The 21,732-nt window shown below is 41.8% G+C and overlaps 3 protein-coding genes across 5 annotated transcripts in view; 1 reads left to right on the top strand and 2 right to left on the bottom strand.

Moving 5' to 3' along the window:
• The window catches only part of tmem117 (transmembrane protein 117), a 47,058-nt gene extending 42,407 nt beyond the window's left edge, over nt 1–4,651 (bottom strand). The window contains exons 1-2 of one of the 2 annotated variants that reach the window (XM_084363265.1): nt 4,193–4,651; nt 2,342–2,649 (exon numbers count right to left, since the gene is read on the bottom strand). In XM_084363265.1, the coding sequence (XP_084219391.1) occupies nt 2,342–2,621 (280 nt within the window). In that variant the 5' untranslated portion in view covers nt 2,622–2,649; nt 4,193–4,651. Of the gene's footprint in view, nt 1–2,341; nt 2,650–3,097; nt 3,249–4,192 lie in introns of those variants that run through there. The other variant, XM_084363266.1, reaches the window with a different exon arrangement.
• A 1,897-nt stretch (nt 4,652–6,548) lies between these two features.
• Nucleotides 6,549–15,153, top strand: twf1a (twinfilin actin-binding protein 1a). The gene is made up of 9 exons (XM_084363269.1): nt 6,549–6,670; nt 8,022–8,102; nt 8,222–8,400; nt 9,184–9,279; nt 9,441–9,545; nt 12,341–12,466; nt 12,964–13,114; nt 13,222–13,343; nt 13,930–15,153. The coding sequence occupies exons 1-9, from the start codon at nt 6,646–6,648 to the stop codon at nt 14,095–14,097; spliced, it is 1,053 nt and encodes a 350-aa protein (XP_084219395.1). The 5' UTR covers nt 6,549–6,645; the 3' UTR covers nt 14,098–15,153.
• A 192-nt stretch (nt 15,154–15,345) lies between these two features.
• On the bottom strand, nt 15,346–21,323 carry irak4 (interleukin-1 receptor-associated kinase 4). Of its 2 annotated transcripts, none has more exons than XM_084363267.1 (11): nt 20,844–21,323; nt 20,604–20,749; nt 19,623–19,787; nt 19,108–19,268; nt 18,967–19,031; nt 18,464–18,578; nt 18,270–18,379; nt 17,420–17,606; nt 16,830–16,892; nt 16,426–16,590; nt 15,346–15,601 (listed from the first exon to the last, which is right to left on the bottom strand). In XM_084363267.1, the coding sequence occupies exons 1-11, from the start codon at nt 21,002–21,004 to the stop codon at nt 15,539–15,541; spliced, it is 1,401 nt and encodes a 466-aa protein (XP_084219393.1). In that variant the 5' UTR covers nt 21,005–21,323; the 3' UTR covers nt 15,346–15,538. The 2 variants fall into 2 exon arrangements, with proteins under 2 accessions (XP_084219393.1, XP_084219394.1); XM_084363268.1 differs by having other exon boundaries at nt 19,626–19,787; nt 20,844–21,322.
• Nucleotides 21,324–21,732: the final 409 nt, after the last annotated feature.

Here is a 21,732-nt window from a genome sequence, read left to right as displayed (position 1 = left end):
TTTCTGAACCTTGCCTGGCTGGTCACCCCCATTTTTAGAACCCCAAATTCTCATGACGCTTGCAATTAAGGTTGTTGTCCTGTAAATAAGCACATTAAAAAGATAATATATTGTATTTCGGAGTTAATCTTACTTAAAAATATAGCAAATAAACATCTTTATCTCTAGTCTTGGACATCTCCAAGGACCCTGTAAGTATACAGCATCCAAGTAGTAACCTCATGTGGGGCCCTGACCCAATGGAAGTGAAGCTTTGACACAGATCTCGAGTAAGAAACTCTACAGCTGGGTCAACCGTGTACAGGACAACCACAGTCCACAAAGCCATTTTCCATTTCCCCTCTTAGTGAGGATTCTATATTTGCACAAAGTATCATGTCATCATGCACTCTTGACTTTCTATTTATGCTCAGAGAAGATGATCACTCAGAGTACTACCCTCCCTCTCTCTGTCCTCCAATTATAGTCATTAATGGTTCATCCCAAGAAGATAAGCCAGGGTGGCCAATAATATCCGGGCCTTCAGTAAGGGAGTTGTGAAGTGAGTCGGAAATTAAATGTGTGAGCTGAATAGGAAGCACTGCGAACTGCTGCACAGTTTAAACAAATGACGGGCTGATGAGAGTCACAGCCTTATGAGAAGAGAGTGAAATGGAAAGAGTCGAGCTGGCAAGAGGGCGACAAGAGAGAAAAGGTTGAGGTTTCAAGAAGAGGTGAGAAAGATGAAAAGAAGAAGAGGAAACTCATCAGTGAGGTGTGAGAGGTGAAGGAAGTGAGCAACAAGTACCAACTTCAGAATACGATGAAGCGTTTGGAGTCGACGGGCGTTGCATTGCAGAGGTCCTCAATGAGCTGCATTCCATTTAGGTGTACCTGCTAGCATGCCTGCTCACTGGCACGACTGACTGGGACACTTCAAGCCATCGCTGATGTTCTGTGCTGTTCTTTTGGGTGCCATCGCAGGTCCATTATGACTTGTTACAGCAGTGGTAACTGATATCCTTAATGATGGCTTTGTTTCATGTATATGTCCCCTTAAGGCAGTCCAATGAGCAGGCATAATACTGGTGCCCTGAAACTGACACACCTAAATGGAATGTGGCCATTACTAAAGAGGAACCCGAACAACTTTACACATCAGAGTCTGTAAACTTACGGGTGCTGGAGAGTGAAACTTACCATGAAAAGTGTACATGGTATATCTGAAATCTGAAATGAGTTGACACTTAAGTCGATGTCAGCTGAGGCTGAAGACTACGAGTTGGATTTTTTTTTTTTTAATCTAGAAAAAAGTGAGATTATCAGACTTCTGTCGCCCTCTCCTTATCTCTGCTTGCAGTTAGAGGCTCAATTAGACGTTACTAGCATAAGACACCCAACCTAATTGCCAACAGTGAACTTGCATTGTGGGTAATGAAGGCAGGTTTTGATGAGTAGAGGGCATGGGACACAAAGATCATATCTGTGGTTCTCCTGTTCACTTAAAAAAGAAACAACACAAAAGGTTTGTTTCTTCTCTAAGTGAGCAGAGTGGGTGTCAGTGGGTCGTGCATCTTTAGATGAGACTGCGAGCCAAAAAGGTTGAGAACCAACGATCAGGTACACACAGTATATTAAGAGGCTGTAAAACAAAGTCAGATTTCTGCTGTATGCCAAGGTGTCTCACACCCTTTTCGTTTTCAAACATGCATAACGCACTGATATGTATAATACATCTATTCAACTGCAACTGATCACATAAATGTACAATGTACAGTATTGATGAGTAACTTTTCCTGTTTTTGTTGCAGTAGCCTCACCGATCTACTACCAAGAGCTGAAGCGATGAGTTTGTTAATCAATTTAAGTCATTTTAAAGCATATTTTGAGTCATTTTTAGCAAAAACACCCAACTTTTCCCAGTTCCTGGTTTTATTATGTGACTGAATATTTTCAGCAAAAACAAGCAAATAGATGAAAAATTATGACGGGCATTTTGCAATAGTTCAGACACTTCATAGACTAATGGTTTAACCACAATAAAATAAAGTAAATGAGACTCATAATTAAAATAATCATTGGTTTTAGCCCTACTTGAACCAGAATAAAATGAAAAACAGTAAGGATTTAGAAATACTGTTCCTGTACCCAGATCTGATGATAAGTGAGAAGGCAGAAAAGAAAAGATGGATGCAGGAGCATAAATACAACAGTGAGAGCTGATTGCTGAGACGTGACAAATGTCTAAGGTGCTTTTAACTGATGAAAAGCCAGAACATAAACAACTCAGGAGGAAGGTTTCCCTCCCTCAGCAGATCCACTACTCTGCACATTCCACTGCATCATTGTGCGCATGACTTACCGAAGAGCTGGCGGTGGAATATAAACTTCCCGGCTAACATGCCCGTGATTATGGCCAGTATCCAGCACACTACTTTCAGGATGTTCCATCCGAGCCCGGGGTACTTGTTGAACAGGAAGGAGAAGCAGTTGCCCACCACGATCATGTGGGCCTCCGTCTGACTGTGAGAGACGGGGTCCTCGGCGAAGATGAGGAAGTTGAAGAAGGTGACGAGGTAGGCCACGATGAGACGCGACCACGGGTGCTGGAAATAGTAGCGAAAACGGGCATCTATTTCCATCCTGCTGAGCCCCCCAGCCACACTACACCTGGGAGTCAGAGAGAGAGAGAGAGAGAGAGAGAGAGAGAGGGCTTCTTTCAGTCAGATTACATTACACTCAAATCAACAGGGCAGATTAGAGTGAAAACATCCCTCAGACTGAGATTAGTGTTAGGAAAATAACTGAGGTTTGGTACAGATTGTGTACAGATTATGCAGAATTCAGACAACGCTGATGATTCAGCCGCAGTGCCAATAATACACCTACATGGATATTTCTGAGAGCAAAGACAGGCTTTTTCATCAATGCCAAGATTATCCCACAAAAACTGACAGAGAGGTCTTTGATCTGCCTGGTTAGTGATGTCAACACAGCGCCAAAAAAAACCAAACAGCTGCACGACGACAGGTTGAACTAGAAGCTGTTCTTTAATAAAAGAGACTGAACTTTAAGCTCTATCAGTGAGTTAAACAAGTTGAGGTGTTAAGAGCCGTACCTGGGTGAGGCAGAATCTTGAAACGCTTAGCCGTAAAAGCGCTGGCTTTCGAGAGGCTTATCCTCTCAGCCTGTCTGAAATGTGCTCCTCTCACAAACCGGTGGCAGCATTAGGATGATGCTTTGCTCTGGAACACCTGCCAAAGAGCCGCTTGAGTAACTTCCCGACATCCCCCACGTTTTGTATTTTTAAACCCGTCTATCTTCGCTCACCCATGCACTCCCACAGTCTGAGCCCACCCCCTCCTTCGCCGTCGCCCCTTGTGACTGGTCTGACTTTTGCTGGACTGAACTTTCCCAGCCAGCAGCCGCCTGCTTTGACACCGTTTCCTGAAATACCCCCCCACAGTGGGGAATTTGGGATGATGTAACGACTTCAGGAATAGAGCTGCCACAGTGGAACAACCCATGTGGCTATTAAATTTCAGCCGCATCATGTTTGTCTTGTCACTATGTGCCACCTTGGGTGTTGCTAAGCTTGTGGCTTCATTATTGGAGGTGGAATCGCTTCATTGTTCCGGTCAAATGCAGAATTAAAAGCCTCATGACAGGAGAGCCACGCATGGAGAGGCACCCCAGAGGACACAGGACAGGAGGAGAGCACTGCAAATACTTCAGAAGGGGCTCATCTGTGTGGGATATTCAGGAAGTGGGCTGTGATTTAAACAATATATGGAAATGTGATGAAGACCACAGCTGAATTTGCAAGATCTGCCATATTATCATTATCATCCTGCATCCTCTAAACCATAAAAATCACATTTCTGCAGACCACATTAAGAGTCTCTAAGTGCAACAGGAAACACACAGGAATGTCCCCACTATTAGTGCCACTGTATGAATGGACTGCCGTGTGAAGAGCACACACATCCCCTCTAATGTCACAACATGATGACGCCAAATGTCACATCACTAACCCCACATATCTCCCGAGATACCACAACAAGCTTGACTGGAATTATCTGATTACACAACTTAAATGTCGATGCAGCCAGTCAGATCTGGGACAGCCCGAGATTCGTGCAAGTCCTAACCTTCCTCCCTGCCTGCACCTCGGTATTATTATTTGTGCGGTAGATCAGCATCATCAACGCACCTGCTCCACGCCGTGTTTCCTCTCAGTCGTCAGCCAGGACGAGAAGCCCCTCTCCCGCACGGCTCTCCTGCCACATCAAGCCGACAGCGGCGCTCTAATCATCCCAAACGCGAGATGATACGGGAGGATTGGGGAGGAATTATCCATGCGACCTGTTGTTGGTATACAACAGAGGCACCCCCAAATCCTCTGCCATTGTGCTGGAGCGTCCATGCGCCGGGCGGGCTAGCTCAGCCGGGCGGTGCTTCGTCAGCGGGATCCCGCCAGACGGTGCAGTTTGTGGGCTGTTGATGGGCCGGTGCTGCTGCTGCTGCTGCTGCTGTACAAGGGATGGAGAAGGCTGGGTCCACACAGCACGCATAGCATCAGTGCAACGCAATGTAGCCAAACACGTTGATACACCAGCGTCAAGCCACAGCCGGTACACACGTGTGACTTCCGCACACACCTTTCAAAATAAAACGCGATGGACGCGAAACACGGTGGGTTTAGTCAGCAAAAGATCCAAAATATGTAAACTGGTGGAGTAATCTGGTATAATAGATGACGACAACAACAACAACAACAACAACAACGACAATAATAATGATAATAATATTGGTGGTCATGATGATAATAATAATAAATAATAATAATAATAATAATAATAATAATAATAATAATGATAATAATAATAATGATGGTCATGATAATAATAATAATAATAATAATAATAATAATAATAATAATATCAATAACATGATTGATGGTGATGATGAAGATAATAATGGCTCTTTTGAAAACAAAATAACTAACTACATATATTAAATACACACTGTATACACATTTAAATATGCACATATAATACTAAATGCCTAATAAATGAGAATGTTTTTCCTCCCTAACATTTCTTCAAATTTATCTTGAAATACTTCTTTGACTTCATTATTTTATTATATTTGGCTGTGACCTAATCAAAACACACAGCTTACTAGATAACTAAGAGGTATTTTAAGTTTATATCATTAATAGATTGTTGTTTGTGTTAGAGAATTTCAACTATGCAATGTGCTGTGTAATGCTTAAAACCAGTTTTAGCTGTATCATTGGCTTGCATTAGTTCTATTTTAAAGTCGTGCACCCTTATTTTGAAAAGCGGCTGACCTTGTTTCCGGCCTGATCCTGGCTGTGTCTGCTGTGACACAGCTGAGATTCCCTCTGGTGACAGGATAATTCTGCCGCTGTAAAATCTATTCATTTCATTTATTTATTTATATAACGGAGAGTGGGAGGGACAGAGAGCAGAGACAGGAAGCCCGGTGGCTTCCAGATGTTACAGGATTTCACGCCAAATGAGATCAGCTGCCATGAGAGGCGGAAATCTCCCCCGTTATCACAGATCAGAGACCTAAATCAGAGAGGAGGAATAAACAATAAGTGAGAGGGAACGTAGGCTGTATAAAAAAATAGTCCAGTAACTTGGGTATACTGCTGTATATCATAAAGGCAGATATAGTCTACAGACAGAGTCCCAAAACTGGTATTATTATTATTATTATTATTGTTATTATTATTATTGTTGTTGTTGTTGTTGTTGTTGTTGTTGTTGTTAAAATTATCGTTGTTGTCATAGGGTAGCATAGCATGGGTAGTAGTAGTAGTAGTAGTAGCAGAGGCAGTATATTTCAGCAGTAGAATATAACAATCTATTTTTACTCAAGATTTGGATACTTCTACTTTACTTGGGAATTTTAATTTATAGGCCTACTTCTACTCCAAATAGACAAATACTGACATGTTTGTGACAGCTAGTTAGGTACTTTGCAGAATCAGACAAACAAAACACATTATGAGCTTGTAAAATATAATGCATTGTTAGAGATCAAACCACACAGGAGTTTGTGAGTTATTTAAAATGTGCCCCTTCTTTACTAGGGGCCACTACCCAACCAAGATTCATCAACATTAAAATAAAAATGCAGCTAATGCATAGCAATCCAATAATATAATACGTGATAAAATAATTCTCACATGGGCCATTCTGCTGCATAATGCGTACTTTTAATTATTTGATTATTTGATTTTTATACTTGAGTAAATGTTGCTGATAATACTCCTGTACTGTTTTGCTTGCGATGGAGGTAAAACATTTTTTACACTGTGGCATTGCTACTTTTACTACGCATTTGGACAGGAACACTTCCTCCATCATTGCTTAATTTTATTATATATATATTTTCTATTTTTATCACTTCAGTTACGCTTGACTGTTGATAATAGTTGTTATTTAAAAAATAATTTAAAGAAAAAAAAGGGGAAAAAAAGGAAAAGAAAAGCTGTTAGAACGTCATGTGATTTTTGATGTTGATGACGACAGACGAGGGGCGTGTCCTGTCGGTGTAGTCCACTTCCTGCTTCTCTGCCCTGGTTTCGCCTGATCAGCAGCATCAGCCCTTTATCCGACGAAAGGCACAATGTCACATCAAACGGGCATTCAAGGTAGATGCTTTCCTCTCCTTTCAGCGTCTCTGTCGTTCTGTGTTATGCTGTGCGAGTGTGTGATCACCGGATGCGCTCTGAGTGCCTCCAACAATTCATTGCAAGGAGAAGCTAGCGTCAAGTTAGCTAGCCACTCCTAGCTAGCTTTGAGCTACGGTGATGTGTGAGATCAGCAGCGGTGCCCTGTTTGGGCACTTTTAGGACTAGGAACCATAATCCCTTAGCATTTAGCCTGTTTATAAGCCGGCCAGATCACGACTGCTGTGTGTTGTTTCAAAATAGCACAATAACCCTTTGTGCTTTTAGCTTCTCGGCATAAATCTGAAAAACCTGAAACGTTAGTTGAGCTTTCTGAATGGATGGGCGACGCCTTCATTTAAACAAACTGCTGGCCTGGTAGACTGGCCGGTGTTCCCATAAATATGTGACTAGCACTGGTATAACCTGCACTGTGTCATTATAGAAATGGACTTTAGTAGGGCGTGACGTGCTGTTTATATGGCAGGATTGTTAACAGACTGTTTTGAGATACTAGTAGACAGCGAGGTGTAGCCTCTGTGAATGTGTCTACTAACACCATGCAGGCGTTCATCACTGGTTTTAATATAAGTTATCTTATATTTGTATTTTTGTATATATTTATGATCAGTTGCATTGTGCTTATAAGTGTTTCTCTCCTCAATATCATTCAGGTTATTCTCCAGCAGACTTTGCAGAGGCAAATACACCATTTATACATACCTGTCCATGGCAGATTGAAGTATACCTGTAGAGAAAAGTCTAATTGAATCCCAGCGCTTTAATGCACAACAAAAACATGTCAAATCCAACCATATACCTTCCTGTCTGTGTACCTCCCTGCATTATTTCTCGAAATCAGTGTTGCTGGAAAGGAAAACTGCCGAGTTATTGGAGCCAAAAACCTTTCAGAGAATGCTTTGCAAGCAAATCGAAGGGCTGTTTTGTTGTGCCAGCGTCTGGGGTCAAAGGTGGTCGGCCTTCGTTCACATCAGCACTACTGAAGTAATCCTGAGTGAAACCCAGCAACCATCTGGCTATCCTAATGCCCAGTTATAAAACCAAAGAGTTTCCTGATCTCAAAGGCAAAATATAAGAAATACTTGACACTGGGCTACATGTCAACAACAGCTAAATGAGAAGATAATTGTGTGTTCTTTTAATAACGTCTTACATCTGGTTGTTTTTCACATGTTTATAAGATCCACAAAGCATCTCGATGGAAACTAACAGCACAAGTCTCCAAATGGCCGTGTTGGCAAGAGTGTGTTGTTGTCAAGCATCTGTCTGTTTAAAACAGTAGGAGACTGACCCCCTCTCTGTCTTTTCTCAGCGGGTAATGATGTGAAGGATGTCTTTGCCAGTGCCAGGAGCGGAGACCAATATCGAGTCTTAAAGATTGTCATTGAGGATGGTAAGCAGTGTCTGTTTAAACCTCTACCCAGACTTTTGCTAAGGCCGACGTTAGAATGTCAACATGGCTGACAAATCTAAGCGCCGCTGACAGTTTTGTGGCACACATCTGCTTTCCAGAGCAGCTGACTCTGGGCACCACCAAGAAGGCGTCAAAGAAGTGGGACCAGGAGTATGATTCCTTAGTGCTGCCCCTCCTCGAGGATGATGTGCCCAGCTACATTCTGTACCGGCTGGATTCCACCAACAACCAGGGCTACGAGTGGCTCTTCCTGGCCTGGTCACCGGACCGCTCCACTGTAAGAAAACCGAGCCAAGTCTGGCTTTAATGAATGACTTTCCATATGATTTGTCCTCCTCTGCTTTGACTAAAAGATGGGTGGGGTCACCACATCAAGGCAGCGACTCTTTGCATGCTTGCTTGGGTTAAACGTGGGCAAGACTGCATTCATTATTTCCAAACAAACCTCTCTAAATATGGGTACGTGATGGTGCTTTCCAAATAACATGGCGCTTAGCCTAAACCTTCAATTTCTGACTCAGAATTCACCCTCTAAGTGCTTTAAGGTGATATTGGCTCATGGCTGTCCTGTTTCCCTGGTATGCTAATGTGTGTTTTGCATTTCAGTGTTTTAAGTCATACAATGCCATTTAAGTCATAGTCACTCGACTCCCCTGAATCTTGATGAACCACTTGCTGGCATAGAGTCACTGTGTATCAAAATAGCCGTGACAAATACGCATGCAAATGTTGTTTCTGTAGCAGTGGAAAGAGGAATGTTGCAAGGAGAGGCCAGTGCATAAAATAAAGTGCCATGCAGGATATTTGTAGCACTCTAACTGCACAGTAGAGCTGAGATCAAATTCGCTTTCTGAAAGACATAACTGAGTTTAACATTCCTGCCTGCTAGCTCAAAGCGCAGGCCTTCGTGTTTAGGCTTGTCTGGAAATTGCAAAGGCATTTCGCAACAGGTACATGCTGCTGCCTAGTGCCTTTACTGGATTGGTTGTGCTGGTCTAAAAACATGCACTTGTTTCAGAGGTCATCTTTAATACATAATAATAATACATATTCTCAACAGGTACGACAAAAAATGTTATATGCTGCTACCAGAGCCACACTGAAGAAAGAGTTCGGAGGCGGGCACATCAAGGATGAGATATTCGCAACCACAAAGGTGAGTCTGACAACAACGCCACTTTAAGTGATGTTAAAAGCTCTTTTATGCACTCAACTTTAGGTAGAACCACACGTGTCAGACTGTTTACGGCAGCTGATAGAAACAAAGATACATTGGTGATCTCTGATGTGTGATTGTGCTAATGTGTTGGCCCGCAGGAGGATTTGAATCTCTGTGGATACAGGAAGTTTCTGACCTCGCAGGCTGCTCCCCTGCCCCTCACTGCTGCAGAGGAGGAACTGAGGCAGATAAAACTAAATGAGGTACAGACACACAAACACAGACACACAAACACAGACAAGTCATGCAGGGGGATTTCTTGACCATCGTCATTTGAAACAATCCAGTTCACACGCTCGCATACACAGCCACCACCACGTTGTGACAAGCTGTGTGGCCTGAGTCTCCTCTGAAGAGGGTGTGAATTAGGTTTGTTGTCTGTTTCAGTTCTGAAAATGGATGACACGATGTCACACTTACACTTTTGGCCTCAGTGAGGGGAAAAATAGCTTACCTCAGCTCACAGCAGCAGTCCACCTTATCACATCCCCTGAGTGCGAGATGTAAATCCCACCAGAAACAGTGCTGGAGTATCAATGAGGGCCAGTGATGCATCCTTCCAAACAGCACAAGGTCAGCAGCAGTGCAAGTGTGCATATGCTTGCCCGGCAGTATCAACACAGCGCAAAGACGCTGATGCATTAGAACAGCAGGATGTTGGCAGAGATGAATCTATTAGGCTTATGCGGCTCACACCCATAGCTCTGCACAAAATCACGTTTACATTCATAAACCTCATTTGGCCTGTGCAACACAGTAGTTAAAAAGAAGAAGCTCTGAAACTTATTTCCATGCTGAGAGAGCTTCATGCAAATGTGACCGCGCTGCATGATTGCAGTGATTCTGCATGGAGAACAGGTGAGCTGGATCATTGTGCTTTGCCTTTGTTGTTTGCAGTGCTTAAAAAGAAGAAATGCTGTAACATGATACCCACTGCATGCTGCTGATGACGCCTGCAGTGTTTACACTGCTAATGTGAAGGGCTTCAGGCCTGTGTCAAATAGACTGCACCAGACAGAAAGTTAAAAAACAAATGGCAGCATTCTAAGTCTCACTTTCCAGATTTAGGAAGACCTCTCCTATCAATTAAACCTAATGAAGTGTTTTTTGAGAAACAGCCTATTCTAATTGCTGCTCTCACGGTCTGCCACATAAACAAGAACTCACTTCCTTACCATATATGGACGTGCTTTGAGGAGTGCAGTCCTTCTCCAAAGTACGGTCAATTAAAGGCAGCAGAGCAAATGGGAAGTGAGGTTTGTGCTCGTCCCACTCGGCCAGCTGTTGAAGGAAGATAATATACCATTAATCTGTACCGCCTAGATGAAAAAGAGGCTTTGAAATATTTATCATTTCTGTGCCTTGGAGACTGCCTGCCTTTTACTAAGCAGATGGATAAAAGACCCGCAATCCTTTTTGGTATGCGAGGTAGCTACATCGGAGGCTCAATCATGTTTGCACAGCATTTCATTTTGTGGGAACAGAGCTCTAAAAATAGATGCAATCCATCAGTGTAATCCCCCCAGCGTTTCCAGTTTTCTGTGTGATTTCATGGCGGCGCCTTGTCACTTCAGATACAAGCACCTCATTTGTAATCATCGTGATCCAGAACTCAAGCCGCTTGTTGCACTTGTAAACCTTTTTACATTCTGATGTCCAAATTGAAGAGTGATTATTCTCTGATCAGAAAGGCATTATGACACTGAATCCATCAGTGGAAACCTGACACAACATTGATTTTTTTTCCCCCTCGTGTGATTGAGTTTAAAGACCACAGATACATTTAAGAGTGAAATCTGTTCTGCCCATAAGTTGCACGAGTTGGCATGATGACATAATGTCATCAGCATGTCAACATGATGTGGTCATGTGGTATCTGGATGTGTGTGTGTCAGTCGATGTCCAGATGATACATTCTTGTGAACACCGTGAAGTGAAGAAAATGTTAGAAACTGCAGCATACGACAAGTTCAGTATTGGGTCATTTGTGGGGTTGAGCAAGTACTCAGCTGAAACAAGTATCCGGTACAGATAATGTTCTTTAAATGTGTATCATCCGAGTAAAATGTGGCAGTAGCAGTGTGTGCTGTGATTAAAAAACAAACAAAAACATTGATCTGAAGCCAATCTGAGGCTTTTTTGTGAATAGTTTTCTAATAAATAATGAAAATAGTAACTTCTGATCAACCCATATTAATTTCAGGCTAACTTCCTGCGTACATATGTCTGTTATTACCTCCAGCAAGTAGGCTATGTTTTTGTGTCCGTTTCATTAGTTTGTCAGCAGAATTACATGAAAACTGTTGAACAGATTTCCAGAAAACTTGCTCAGAATCAACCCCGTTAACTTTTAATGTGAATCTGGGAAAAGGGACGTATCCAGGAAGTTTTTCTCTTGCGAGAATTTCTGACTTTTTTTTTTAAATTTATTTCTCAGTGAATAATGCATCAATCTTGAAGAAAAAAATCAGACAGCTGGTATCTACTGCTGATGCTGATCCAAATATCAATCCAGATCTAACGCATTTAAATCTGTTTTCATTTTGGTTAGTCTTTTTTCACCCGCTTTATTATGGTAACAAATAGGGATAGAAACCTTCTCCAGGGCCATTTTAGTTAAAGAACGGTCTTTTTTAATGCACTCGTATGAATTGCAGTCTCGGCACTCAATACCAATTTCAATACCTCGTTTAAAACGATCTGATCTCTTAATTATTTATTCGATATATAGAAAGTACCAAAGCTATAACATCTACAGGCAGAATTTGTGTTCAGTGACTTCCCTGCACTAGCATTGTGTGCAAATTAATGAAGAAAAGAAAAACAATTATCCTGTTTTGTGTGCCACAGCCCTTTTTTTTTTCTTTTCCCAGCGGTATCGTTTTTTTGTTGTTTTTTTTACTAGTATTGTATCTTAGTTTTATAATTCTGGCATTATGACAACCTTCTGCCATAGTGACCATGGTGGTATGTGCATTTGTGTCTGTGGTGCATTCAGGTGCAGACGGACATCAGTGTGGACACCAAGCAGCAGACTCTGCAGGGAGTGGCCTTCCCTCTTCACAAAGACGCTGTTGCAGCACTTGAACGTTACAGGGATAAAAAACTCAACTACGTGCAACTGGTGAGTCCTCAAGAGCTAATCACCAGTGAGTCGGTGACCTTTGCTTGATCAATCGTTTGAATAAGAAAATCAGTTGTCTGTCTTCAATATACATTGATTGGAGGGATACAGATGTTTGTTGTCAGGAGTTGTTTACAGACCAACACAATGAGTTACTCATTTTGCCCCAAAAAGCCTTTGTTCTTCTCATTGAAATTCAATGGGCTTATGTCACAAGATCAGATCAGCGCAAAGTACAAAGGAATAATTGTGGCACTGTCGCTGCTTTGTCTCAGTTCCCTTTTTGTTTGTTATCCTTAAACCTTTTTGGGAAAGCAGTATGTTTCATTCTATTTATCCACTGACGCTTTATACCTGAGAGGGAAGGGACGTGGTTTTGTTTTCACTTTCCCCACCCAAGTGTTTTCAATTGGTGTGAAACTCAAAGCAGGGACTTTCCAGTCACAAAAGCACAACACCAACCTTGAGAGTAACTTTTTTATCCTCTCCGCCTACAGCAAGTCGACTTCGAACAGGAGCTGATTCGCGTGTGCAGCACTGAGCCGACAGAGTTGAAGGACCTGCCAATGAGAATCCCTAAAGATTCTGCACGTTACCACTTCTTCCTCTACAAACATTCCCACGAAGGCGACTACTTGGAGTCCACAGGTGAATAGAATCATGACCAGCTGACACGTCCATTGCCGTTTGTTTTTTTGTTGCTCTGAATTGCACTTTGTGTCTGCTCCTCACATTGTCTTTCTTTCTCTTCGCAGTCTTCATTTATTCTATGCCGGGGTACAGCTGTAGCATCCGAGAGAGGATGCTGTATTCCAGCTGCAAAAATCCTCTTGTCGACATGGTGGAAAACAATCTCCGGATTGAGATTGAGAAAAAGGTAATAAACGATCTGTATAAAATCCCAAACTTTTTAAATCTAGTGTATTCTCAAAAAGATTGAATATTATAAAATGACAAAATAAGCGACAACAACACATCATTAAGTATCGTTTCTCAAGAGGACGAGGAATGTGCGGTTTGATCTCAAGCTGCAACAATTCGTCAGTTGGACAGAAGATTAGTCTGCAACTATTTAAGGATCGATTGTTTATTATTAAGCAAAAAATGCCAGAACAATCACTTGTTCCAGCATCTCAATGTGATGATGTGTTGCTTATCTTTATCATCAATGACAGTACCCTGATTATGTTTGCATATTGAACCGATTATAGAACTAAAGGCAATTTTATTACATTTCCTTAGCCGTGTGGTGATTATAATAGGAATTTATTGCACTTCCTCCCCCCCCTCGTTTTATGGACGAAACAATTATTTAATCCAAAGCAGTCCGAACGACACAAGACAGACAGTGTTTTGAAGCCGTTTGCGAAATTGGTTTTCAGGGCCTTTTAAAGAAATGTTTTTGTGTGTGCAGAAGTGCATTCTGCTGTCCATCTGCTCATGTTTCTTGGTCCGTTTCCCAGTTGGAGATCGACAATGGGGATGAACTGACCAGTGACTTCATGTACGAAGAGGTGCATCCCAAGCAGTATGCACACAAGCAGGCCTTCGCCAAGCCCAAGGGCCCCGCCGGCACGAAGGGCGGCCGCCGCATCACTCGACCACCCGTAGGGAGAGAGGAGGAAGATTAATCAGACCTCAGCACCCGGCCACCACCTCCACCTCGAGCACGTTCCACAATGGAACATTCCTTTGATGGGGGGGGGGGATTCATATTTGACACGCTTGTTTAAAAGAATAAGACAACAACAAATTCCCACAAAGTTCACCAGAGACACAACTATGCACGCCAAGGACAACTGAGCAATGACACACTTCAGAGTTTCCATTTGTAGCTTGCCAAATGGAAGCAAATTTATGTACGTTAGTGCAGTCACCAAGATGACTTTACAATGATTCAAAGAGGCCCAAACGAAGTCGAGCTTGAGGTTTTTACGTTGTTGCCAGCTTTTGAGACTTTAAAAATGTTAGTGCGACTAATGTGAACTTGCGCCAATATGTTGAAATTCCCCCATTTTTAGTTCACAAGCTAACTTGCATTCCTTAAGTCTGTGTCAATTAATGTTTTTGTCTCTAATGTGTTGAACATTTGTCTCCTACTGTTTGCACAAGGTGCTCCAAAGCAGAAAATATATAATGATCCCATTTGTGTTGATTGATTCATTTTAACAGTGCATTTTATATTGGAAAATTGACTTCTTTTTTGATATAACTGTGGTTTACATGAAAATCATCTGCTGAGAAACTTATTTTTCTATGCAAGTGCTGTAAATGTACATATTGTAGCTGTGTGATGCTCTATGATTAAGTCTGGTCTGGTGACTGTCAGTGTCAGTGAGGATCACAGTGGAAAGGACAAGGGGCTTCCAGAAATATTACGTCAATACATCTCATATTTCACTGAGAGGAAGCTACTCAAACTTTGCTGGTTCCCACACAAGAGGGAAGCCAAGCAACCAGATAGGAAAGGGAATACTCTGAATACCTTGATCAACATGTTGCCACATCCACTGATCTACTGATTAACATTAGGCAAACTACTAAGCTCACCTCATGTTTGAAGGGAAAATCCCTTTACATTCATACCGTGTCATTATGGAAGAAAAAAAAAAAATTATGTTTGGTCTTATTTGTTTTCTTACAAATCTTTCTTTTAAAGGAGAAAAATAAAAAATATTTAAATCATACATTTTCTCTTTCCCTCATTTTATTCCTTTAACTGTCTTCTCAGTGAATACATGATCGGAACAAGGTTGGCGAAAACAGTTCACCACTTTCAGGATATTAAGCCATCACACGTGACACAACAGCCTGATGCCATTACTGCATACTGCAGTGTTTGTGTAACAAATACAAAAGTAAAAACTCTGCTACATACATACAAAAATATAGTAAACATTTAAAAAAAGATTTAAAATATTTGCAGTTCCTTATTACAGATATAGAGAATTTTGCAAATAATACTTTGTCAGTCACATTCGAGCAACATTCATTACTCTCGACAGTTGAGAAGGAAGTACAGGTATATTGTCAGTGTGTGACTGGAGCGGGCTTAGAAGTCTTCTCAGGGATTCACTGCTGCGCCTCCAAGTCCAGTGTAATGCACTTGACCACTCCTTTAATCTCCAACACGACCTGTTGAGACAGATATTAATACCTGTAAGTACAAATACAAGATGTTTTATCGCTTTATGCACATGAAACAAGTATATTCATAAACTTATCAAGGTTGCAGCAAGTCCCTTTATTTATTTAGTTATCTTTCTTCACTGTTTAACTTTCACAGCCTCGTCCACGGCCAGTGAGTGAGAGAGACGCAACATGTCTTTGCTACTTCTGTCTTTTTTAAACAGCCGTTTGCAGGATGCACGGAGATGACGTAATGCATCTTTTTCTGGCTATGTAAGATTCATATCTGTAATGTGACAATGACGAAACAAAATTAACTTTGTCTTAGTGTTGTACCACCAGAATACAGAGCGCCGTCTTTTCATTTTTATCAGAATATCTACAGTATATAGAAATAGCCAATCTTCTCGCTGATGGTCGCGTTTGCTTTTTTTAACCAGGTCAAACTGACACGTATAGCCAACACTGCTGCCAAGATAACAGGTCTCCCCTCAACCAACCTCTCAGAGCTCAATTGTAAGGCCATCTCACGCATTGCAAATACAACAGCACTGGACTTTACAACACCCACTCAATCGCCACCTCACTGTACTTCCCTCTGGGTGCAGGCACAGGTCCCTGAGCAAAATACTATAGTACCCAGCTCTTTTAAGAAATGACTGAGCATTTTATGTCTGTTTCTTTTTTAAAGATTTACGTCTTCAGTTTAATTTTATGGGCTTAGAGGTTGAGCGACTGAGACATTGTCGGTTTTATTAGGTGACATACAGAAAGTAGTGCAGACGCCAACACAGTAGCTTAAACTATACATCTGTCTGTCCTCCCTGTACCTGTTTGATGAATGGCCGTCTGTTTTTCCTCTCGTGGAGACAGCTACAGGCCAAAGAGTAGATACTCTCCACCTGGCTCAGCTCCCAGTCTCCCATCTTTTTGTCCAGGAAGTCCTCAAGAGTCAGGTCCTCGTCTTCATCATCTATATCATACCATACCTCCATCTGGGAGAGTGGGGGTGGCGGAAAATCACATTAGTTTCTAAAGTCGGTATTATTGCTTTTCTCATGGTGGAGAAACTTGATTTCAACAGATAAAACGGGCTCAAATCCTTTCAATTACGCTATAATGACTGCTAACTGATAATGTGCCCTCACTAATTAAATGCAAAGTCTCTAATAAGCTGTAATCGTAAACTGTAGCCTGATAGATACGCAGTGAAAGCCTCTTTTGTGCGGCTTACCAAGAGCTGTGGCTCACGGTTTTCATCGGCTGGCGGGAGTCCAGACAATATTTCCAACAACACCTGTAGATGGCAGAGAGATGGGGTTAATCACATGGCTCTGGACGACAGAAAACCTTTATTACCCCGCCATGTGCCAGGCAGGTTCACAGACACCGCAGTGTTTCCACAGCTGTCCTATTAAGACATATAACGTCTATATACTGCACTTTATGGAAGGTCAGGCAGGTTTATACAGCGCTGATCTCATAAATCATCCAACCAATGTCATACAATGGATAATATGTTTGACATTTATGGCTACTGACACAGACAGCTGTGCCCCTACACTGACTCAGAACCTTTAGTAGGAAATAATGACAGATGATACACAACACGGAGCTCTGTTTTCACAAATGGGATGAAATGTACACCATAATGTTTAGGTCTTGCAGTTTTGTTTGCGTAAGTAGTTTGAGGGAACGAGTGAACTGCTGAGTTGTGTTCTATATTTCACATTACCGTTGCAATTTCTCCTATCATGACATAATATCCCGAATTTGCGTGTGAGAGCTTGTATCCGGGCGCCTGTGTGTCTGCAGAAAGCCTACCACCCCAAAGCTGAAGACATCAGATTTCGGTGTGATCTCTCCTCTCAGCGCCTCAGGTGCCATGTATGCACGGGTGCCCACAATCATCTCCGTCATCATGGTTGTCGATGTCCGCTTGGACGATGCTCTCGTCAGCCCAAAGTCTGAGACCTTTGCCACAAATGTTTCATCTAACAGGATATTTGCACTAACAAGACAAAAGAAAACAAAGATAATGAGCACTGATCTCAGATCTTTCGGCTCGTGTCAAAGAAAAGAGTTCGACATTTAAGGGAAACACACTTGTTCACTTTTTTGCTCAGAGTTAAATGAGAAGACTGATACCGCTCTCATATCTGTCTGGTAAATAAGAAGCTACAGCCAGGAGATGGTTAGCTTAGCTTAGCTTAGCGCATAGACTGTAAACAGAGGGAAACGACTAGCGTGGCTCAATGTTATAGCCAGGAGACGGTCAGCTTAGCTAAAATTCCCACAAAGTAACACATTATATCTTGTTTGTATAATCTATCCAAAAGCAGATCTGTAAAATCAAAAATGACAAACACTGAGCCTGTTTTCAGTCTTTATGCTAACTAGCCTCTGACAATATCTTCATATTTAACCAACAGATCTGAGAGGCGAATTTAGCAATCTGATTTTAACCCATCTTGAAAGCTTCTTGGATACATTTCCTCTTGGCTTCTTTGGGATCCGATAGTTATCTGATCTGCCAAATGTGGTCTGAGAGGGGTCTCCATCTATTGATCAAACTCTAGCGAGACGCTAACTGAGCCTATTTCCCAGAACGTTAAACCATTCCTCGTAGAAAAGATCAAGGGCACTGATAATGAGTAAAGACTTCACTTCATACCTTTTAACATCTCTGTGGACATGATGGTTGCTGTGCAGATACTCCAAGCCTCTCGCTGTACCTTCAGCTATCAAGCATCTCTGTCGCCAGGACAGTGGGGGACATCCCTGCTAAAAAGGACAAAAAGCACACAAATACATGACTAAAATGCAGATGTACTAGATAGCAGAGTCTGTATTGCAGATGGTGCTTACCAAACAAGCTAGTCGGTCCAGCAGAGAACCATTAACCATTAAGGGATACACCAAACATGGGTGCTGTCCATCACAGGAGAATCCAACCATGTCAACCAAGTTCTCATGTTTCAACCTGTGGAACAAAGAGCCTCATCAAACCACCTGGATTTGCAAATATATATAACATTATGTTAACCTGTATTGGGCTTAAAGACATTTTCTTCAACATTTGGAAAATTACACTTATTCACTTTCTTGCTGAGAAGATTGATACCACTCTCATGCCTATGCACCAATGAAGCCAGGATTTGGATTTGCCCACCTGACAACAGGCTGTTTGTCCAAAGGCACTTTAAATTATTTCACTCTCTGAAGTTTTATTACTTTGTATAAGACACCTGCTTCAGAAAGCAGCTTGTTTGCTCTAGCTAATAAAATGTAAAAAGTTATGAGGTGGCTGTGAGACGAAAGCCCAAAAGCAACCTGGCTTAACAAGGATAGAGAGAGAAGATGAAACATACACTTTCAGAGTTTGGATCTCTTGGTTGAACTGAACTTGCAGCTCGTCTGGGGAGATGTCATCCATCTGAGGGAGAGAATAACTCAAGTGATTTACAAGATCTCCAACAGCATGAGACTGGCTTGTCAATATTTCCACTTACTGGAGTGAGTTTTTTCACTGCGACAGGTTTGTCGTTCAGGAGACCTTTGTATACAGTGCCGAAGCCTCCCTCTCCGAGTCTGCTGCCGCCGTCTGACACGGGACGGTCATCGAAGTTTCCTGTAATCTTCATCAGCTCATTGTAGAAGAAACTGGGACAACCTAATGAGGGTCGAACAGATATGTGTGATATTAGTGCTTGTGGTTAAGGCCCAGTTGATAGTAAAAGCTAGGTAGCAAAGTACATTTTCTAAACTAAAAATCGGGAAAATGTACTTTTTTACTTCTCTACATACAAAACATTAGTGGCTTATCAAATATGATGCAATGTTACAGATTAAACTACCCAAGAATAATGTTATCAAAACTGAAGGCGAGGTTTTAAATTGATAATGACAGTTTGTTAATGTTTCACAACTTCTTCTCATGTACAGATCATCATAAACGATGAACATAACTCATAAAAGTCAACGTGAAATGTGCATGAACTCGATTTGAAGGGAAAAACGGCACAACCACCTGTGTGACCTAGTTCACTGCTCTCCTGTAGAATCTGTGTCTGTTCAGAGCTGCCTGGTGGTGTCTGTGTCTCCGCCAGTTGTCTGGTTGGAGCTGCACTGTATGGTTCGACTGCTGGAGAGGCCTGCTGTGGCTCTGCTGAGACGGTCTCCTCCAGTGTGACTGGACAAAAGAAAAGACATCAAAATATGTTATCTTGTAGATATGGTGCACTGAGCATGGTCTTCCATCCTCAAAGATGGTTGTGATTACTTTTTTGTGGAAGACTATGAAATGTTTTCAGATTATCTAGACATCGGTCTACATTTTACCCGGTCTGCTCTAGTTTATAAAATGTTACAAGGTCTTAATTTCTATGTGGTATTATTGTATGTCACCATCACCACAAGTCTGTTTTCTGTTCGGTACCTGGTATGTTTTTCACTGTTTTTTGCCATGATAAAGTTTTAAAAAAAATTACAGTTAATACTAATACGTGTTCACCCAAAATTGCCAATTAAGTCATGATCCTCTTGTCCTCAAGCAGTTGTCCCCATCTACTTCAGGTGTTTAGGAGAATGCTGCAACATTGTTTTGCTGTGAAGCTCCAGAAATGTTTTGTGGAGTAAGACACTTCACCCGACTTTCCAGCGGCATGAGGGCAAGTAGATAATGAATTTTAATTTTGGGGTGAACTTATCCTTGAGGCTGCAGTGTGGCCCATATTATGACATGGTTGTGTGTAGCTACCTGTATGTAGTTAAATGTGGAACAAAGCTTCTCTTTTCTCTGTGTGAGATTCATGTTTGTTGTACATAACCCTGACAAACAAATGTAATAAAACTAATTAACAAAGTCTGAGTACATGTCTGAGCTATTTCTGATGCTCAAATATTGTGACCAAAATGAAAGAAACAATGGAGAACTGTTTTGATGTAGATGATGCAGGTGTTGTGACCTCTTTTATAGTCTTTGATTACCATGGGGAAATAAACACACCAGGTAGGAGGACACAAGCAGCAGCCAGCAGCCTGCGACTCTTCAAAATGTCCACCAGTTCACCCACTGTACTGTTGGTGGTCCCCCAGTCACGAAGCAGCTCCACTGTGGGACTTTTACCCTGAGCAACCAGACCTTCAAATCTCCTATAAAACACACAAACACACAGACAGATACTGTTGTAAGTACTGTAGCCTCCCACCATCTTGCCATATCACCTGCTACAGTGCGAACACCTACCTCACATGATGTTGAGAGTACCTGTAGTCCCCATTCGGCTTCCGTATCGACACCATGACATCCCTCCACCTGTCTTGAGGGTCCAGAAAATCGGACACCTTGCGAAGTAAACTGTAGCTGAGGTTGCGGATGTAAGTAGCGGAAGTTACTGAATTATTCATCCTCCGAGGACTACCTGGCACAACCTGACCTAAGGGTATTTATACCGACATTACAGCGCCGTCATGAATGTGTATTATCCTTCCCCCCATGTAGGAAGAAACTGCAGCAAACAGACACTTTGCTCACAGTTCTGTAAAATGTGTTTTTCCGATATTGAGCAACTTCCCCAAACGTAACACAGCTGGACTATCCCACCGACAGTCTCCACCCTCAATGCGGAAGTAGAAGCAGTGAGCAGCTTTAAAAATAAATAAAGGTACAGCCTGTACTGTGAGCACTCAGTGAGAGCACATTACCTGAGGCGCTTTTTATAAAGCATCTCTGACATGACAAGAAGAGAGAGACACAGAAAAACAGACAGAAAGAGACACTGAGCCTGTGCTTGTATACATGCTTGTAGTGTGACAGTGCCCTCTAGTGGACAGTCAAGATAATTCACTCTTTGAAACCAGCTTTGTTGATGAGAATATAATTTTTTTAACCTAATTTCCTTGTCATCCTATATTAGAAAAATCATTTTGACACAGGATGTACAGAAAAGCTGTAATCTTTTAGTGGTGATGTATTGAAGTATTATCTGCAAAATGTACTTGAAGTATCAAGTAAACGTACTCGTTTTGAAAAACGGCCCCTTTAAGTGCATTTTAATTTTATTTATTTTACATGATTGGATAATTAATATTGATACATTTGTGGCAGTACTGGCAGTAAAATGCTTGCAAACGAG

Source organism: Pagrus pagrus, assembly GCF_965226575.1.
Source record: "Pagrus pagrus genome assembly, chromosome: 10".
Classification (NCBI taxonomy): domain Eukaryota; kingdom Metazoa; phylum Chordata; class Actinopteri; order Spariformes; family Sparidae; genus Pagrus; species Pagrus pagrus.
The sequence above is the reverse complement of the archived record's forward strand: the minus strand, read 5'-3'. Positions and strand labels throughout refer to the sequence as shown.

What these genes read in the sequence shown, in the direction of transcription:
- twf1a (XM_084363269.1), top strand. Translation starts at nt 6,646, where the DNA reads ATGTCACATCAAACGGGCATTCAAG. An exon ending in GGTCACCGGACCGCTCCACT is followed by an intron (nt 8,401 to 9,183) that starts GTAAGAAAACCG and finishes TATTCTCAACAG; the next exon opens with GTACGACAAAAAATGTTATA. An exon ending in AGATATTCGCAACCACAAAG is followed by an intron (nt 9,280 to 9,440) that starts GTGAGTCTGACA and finishes GTTGGCCCGCAG; the next exon opens with GAGGATTTGAATCTCTGTGG.
- irak4 (XM_084363267.1), bottom strand. Translation starts at nt 21,004, where the DNA reads ATGAATAATTCAGTAACTTCCGCTACTTACATCCGCAACCTCAGCTAC. An exon ending in TGAACTAGGTCACACAGGTG is followed by an intron (nt 19,269 to 19,622) that starts GTTGTGCCGTTT and finishes GACCCTCATTAG; the next exon opens with GTTGTCCCAGTTTCTTCTAC. An exon ending in GTCCACAGAGATGTTAAAAG is followed by an intron (nt 17,607 to 18,269) that starts GTATGAAGTGAA and finishes TTGTCTTGTTAG; the next exon opens with TGCAAATATCCTGTTAGATG.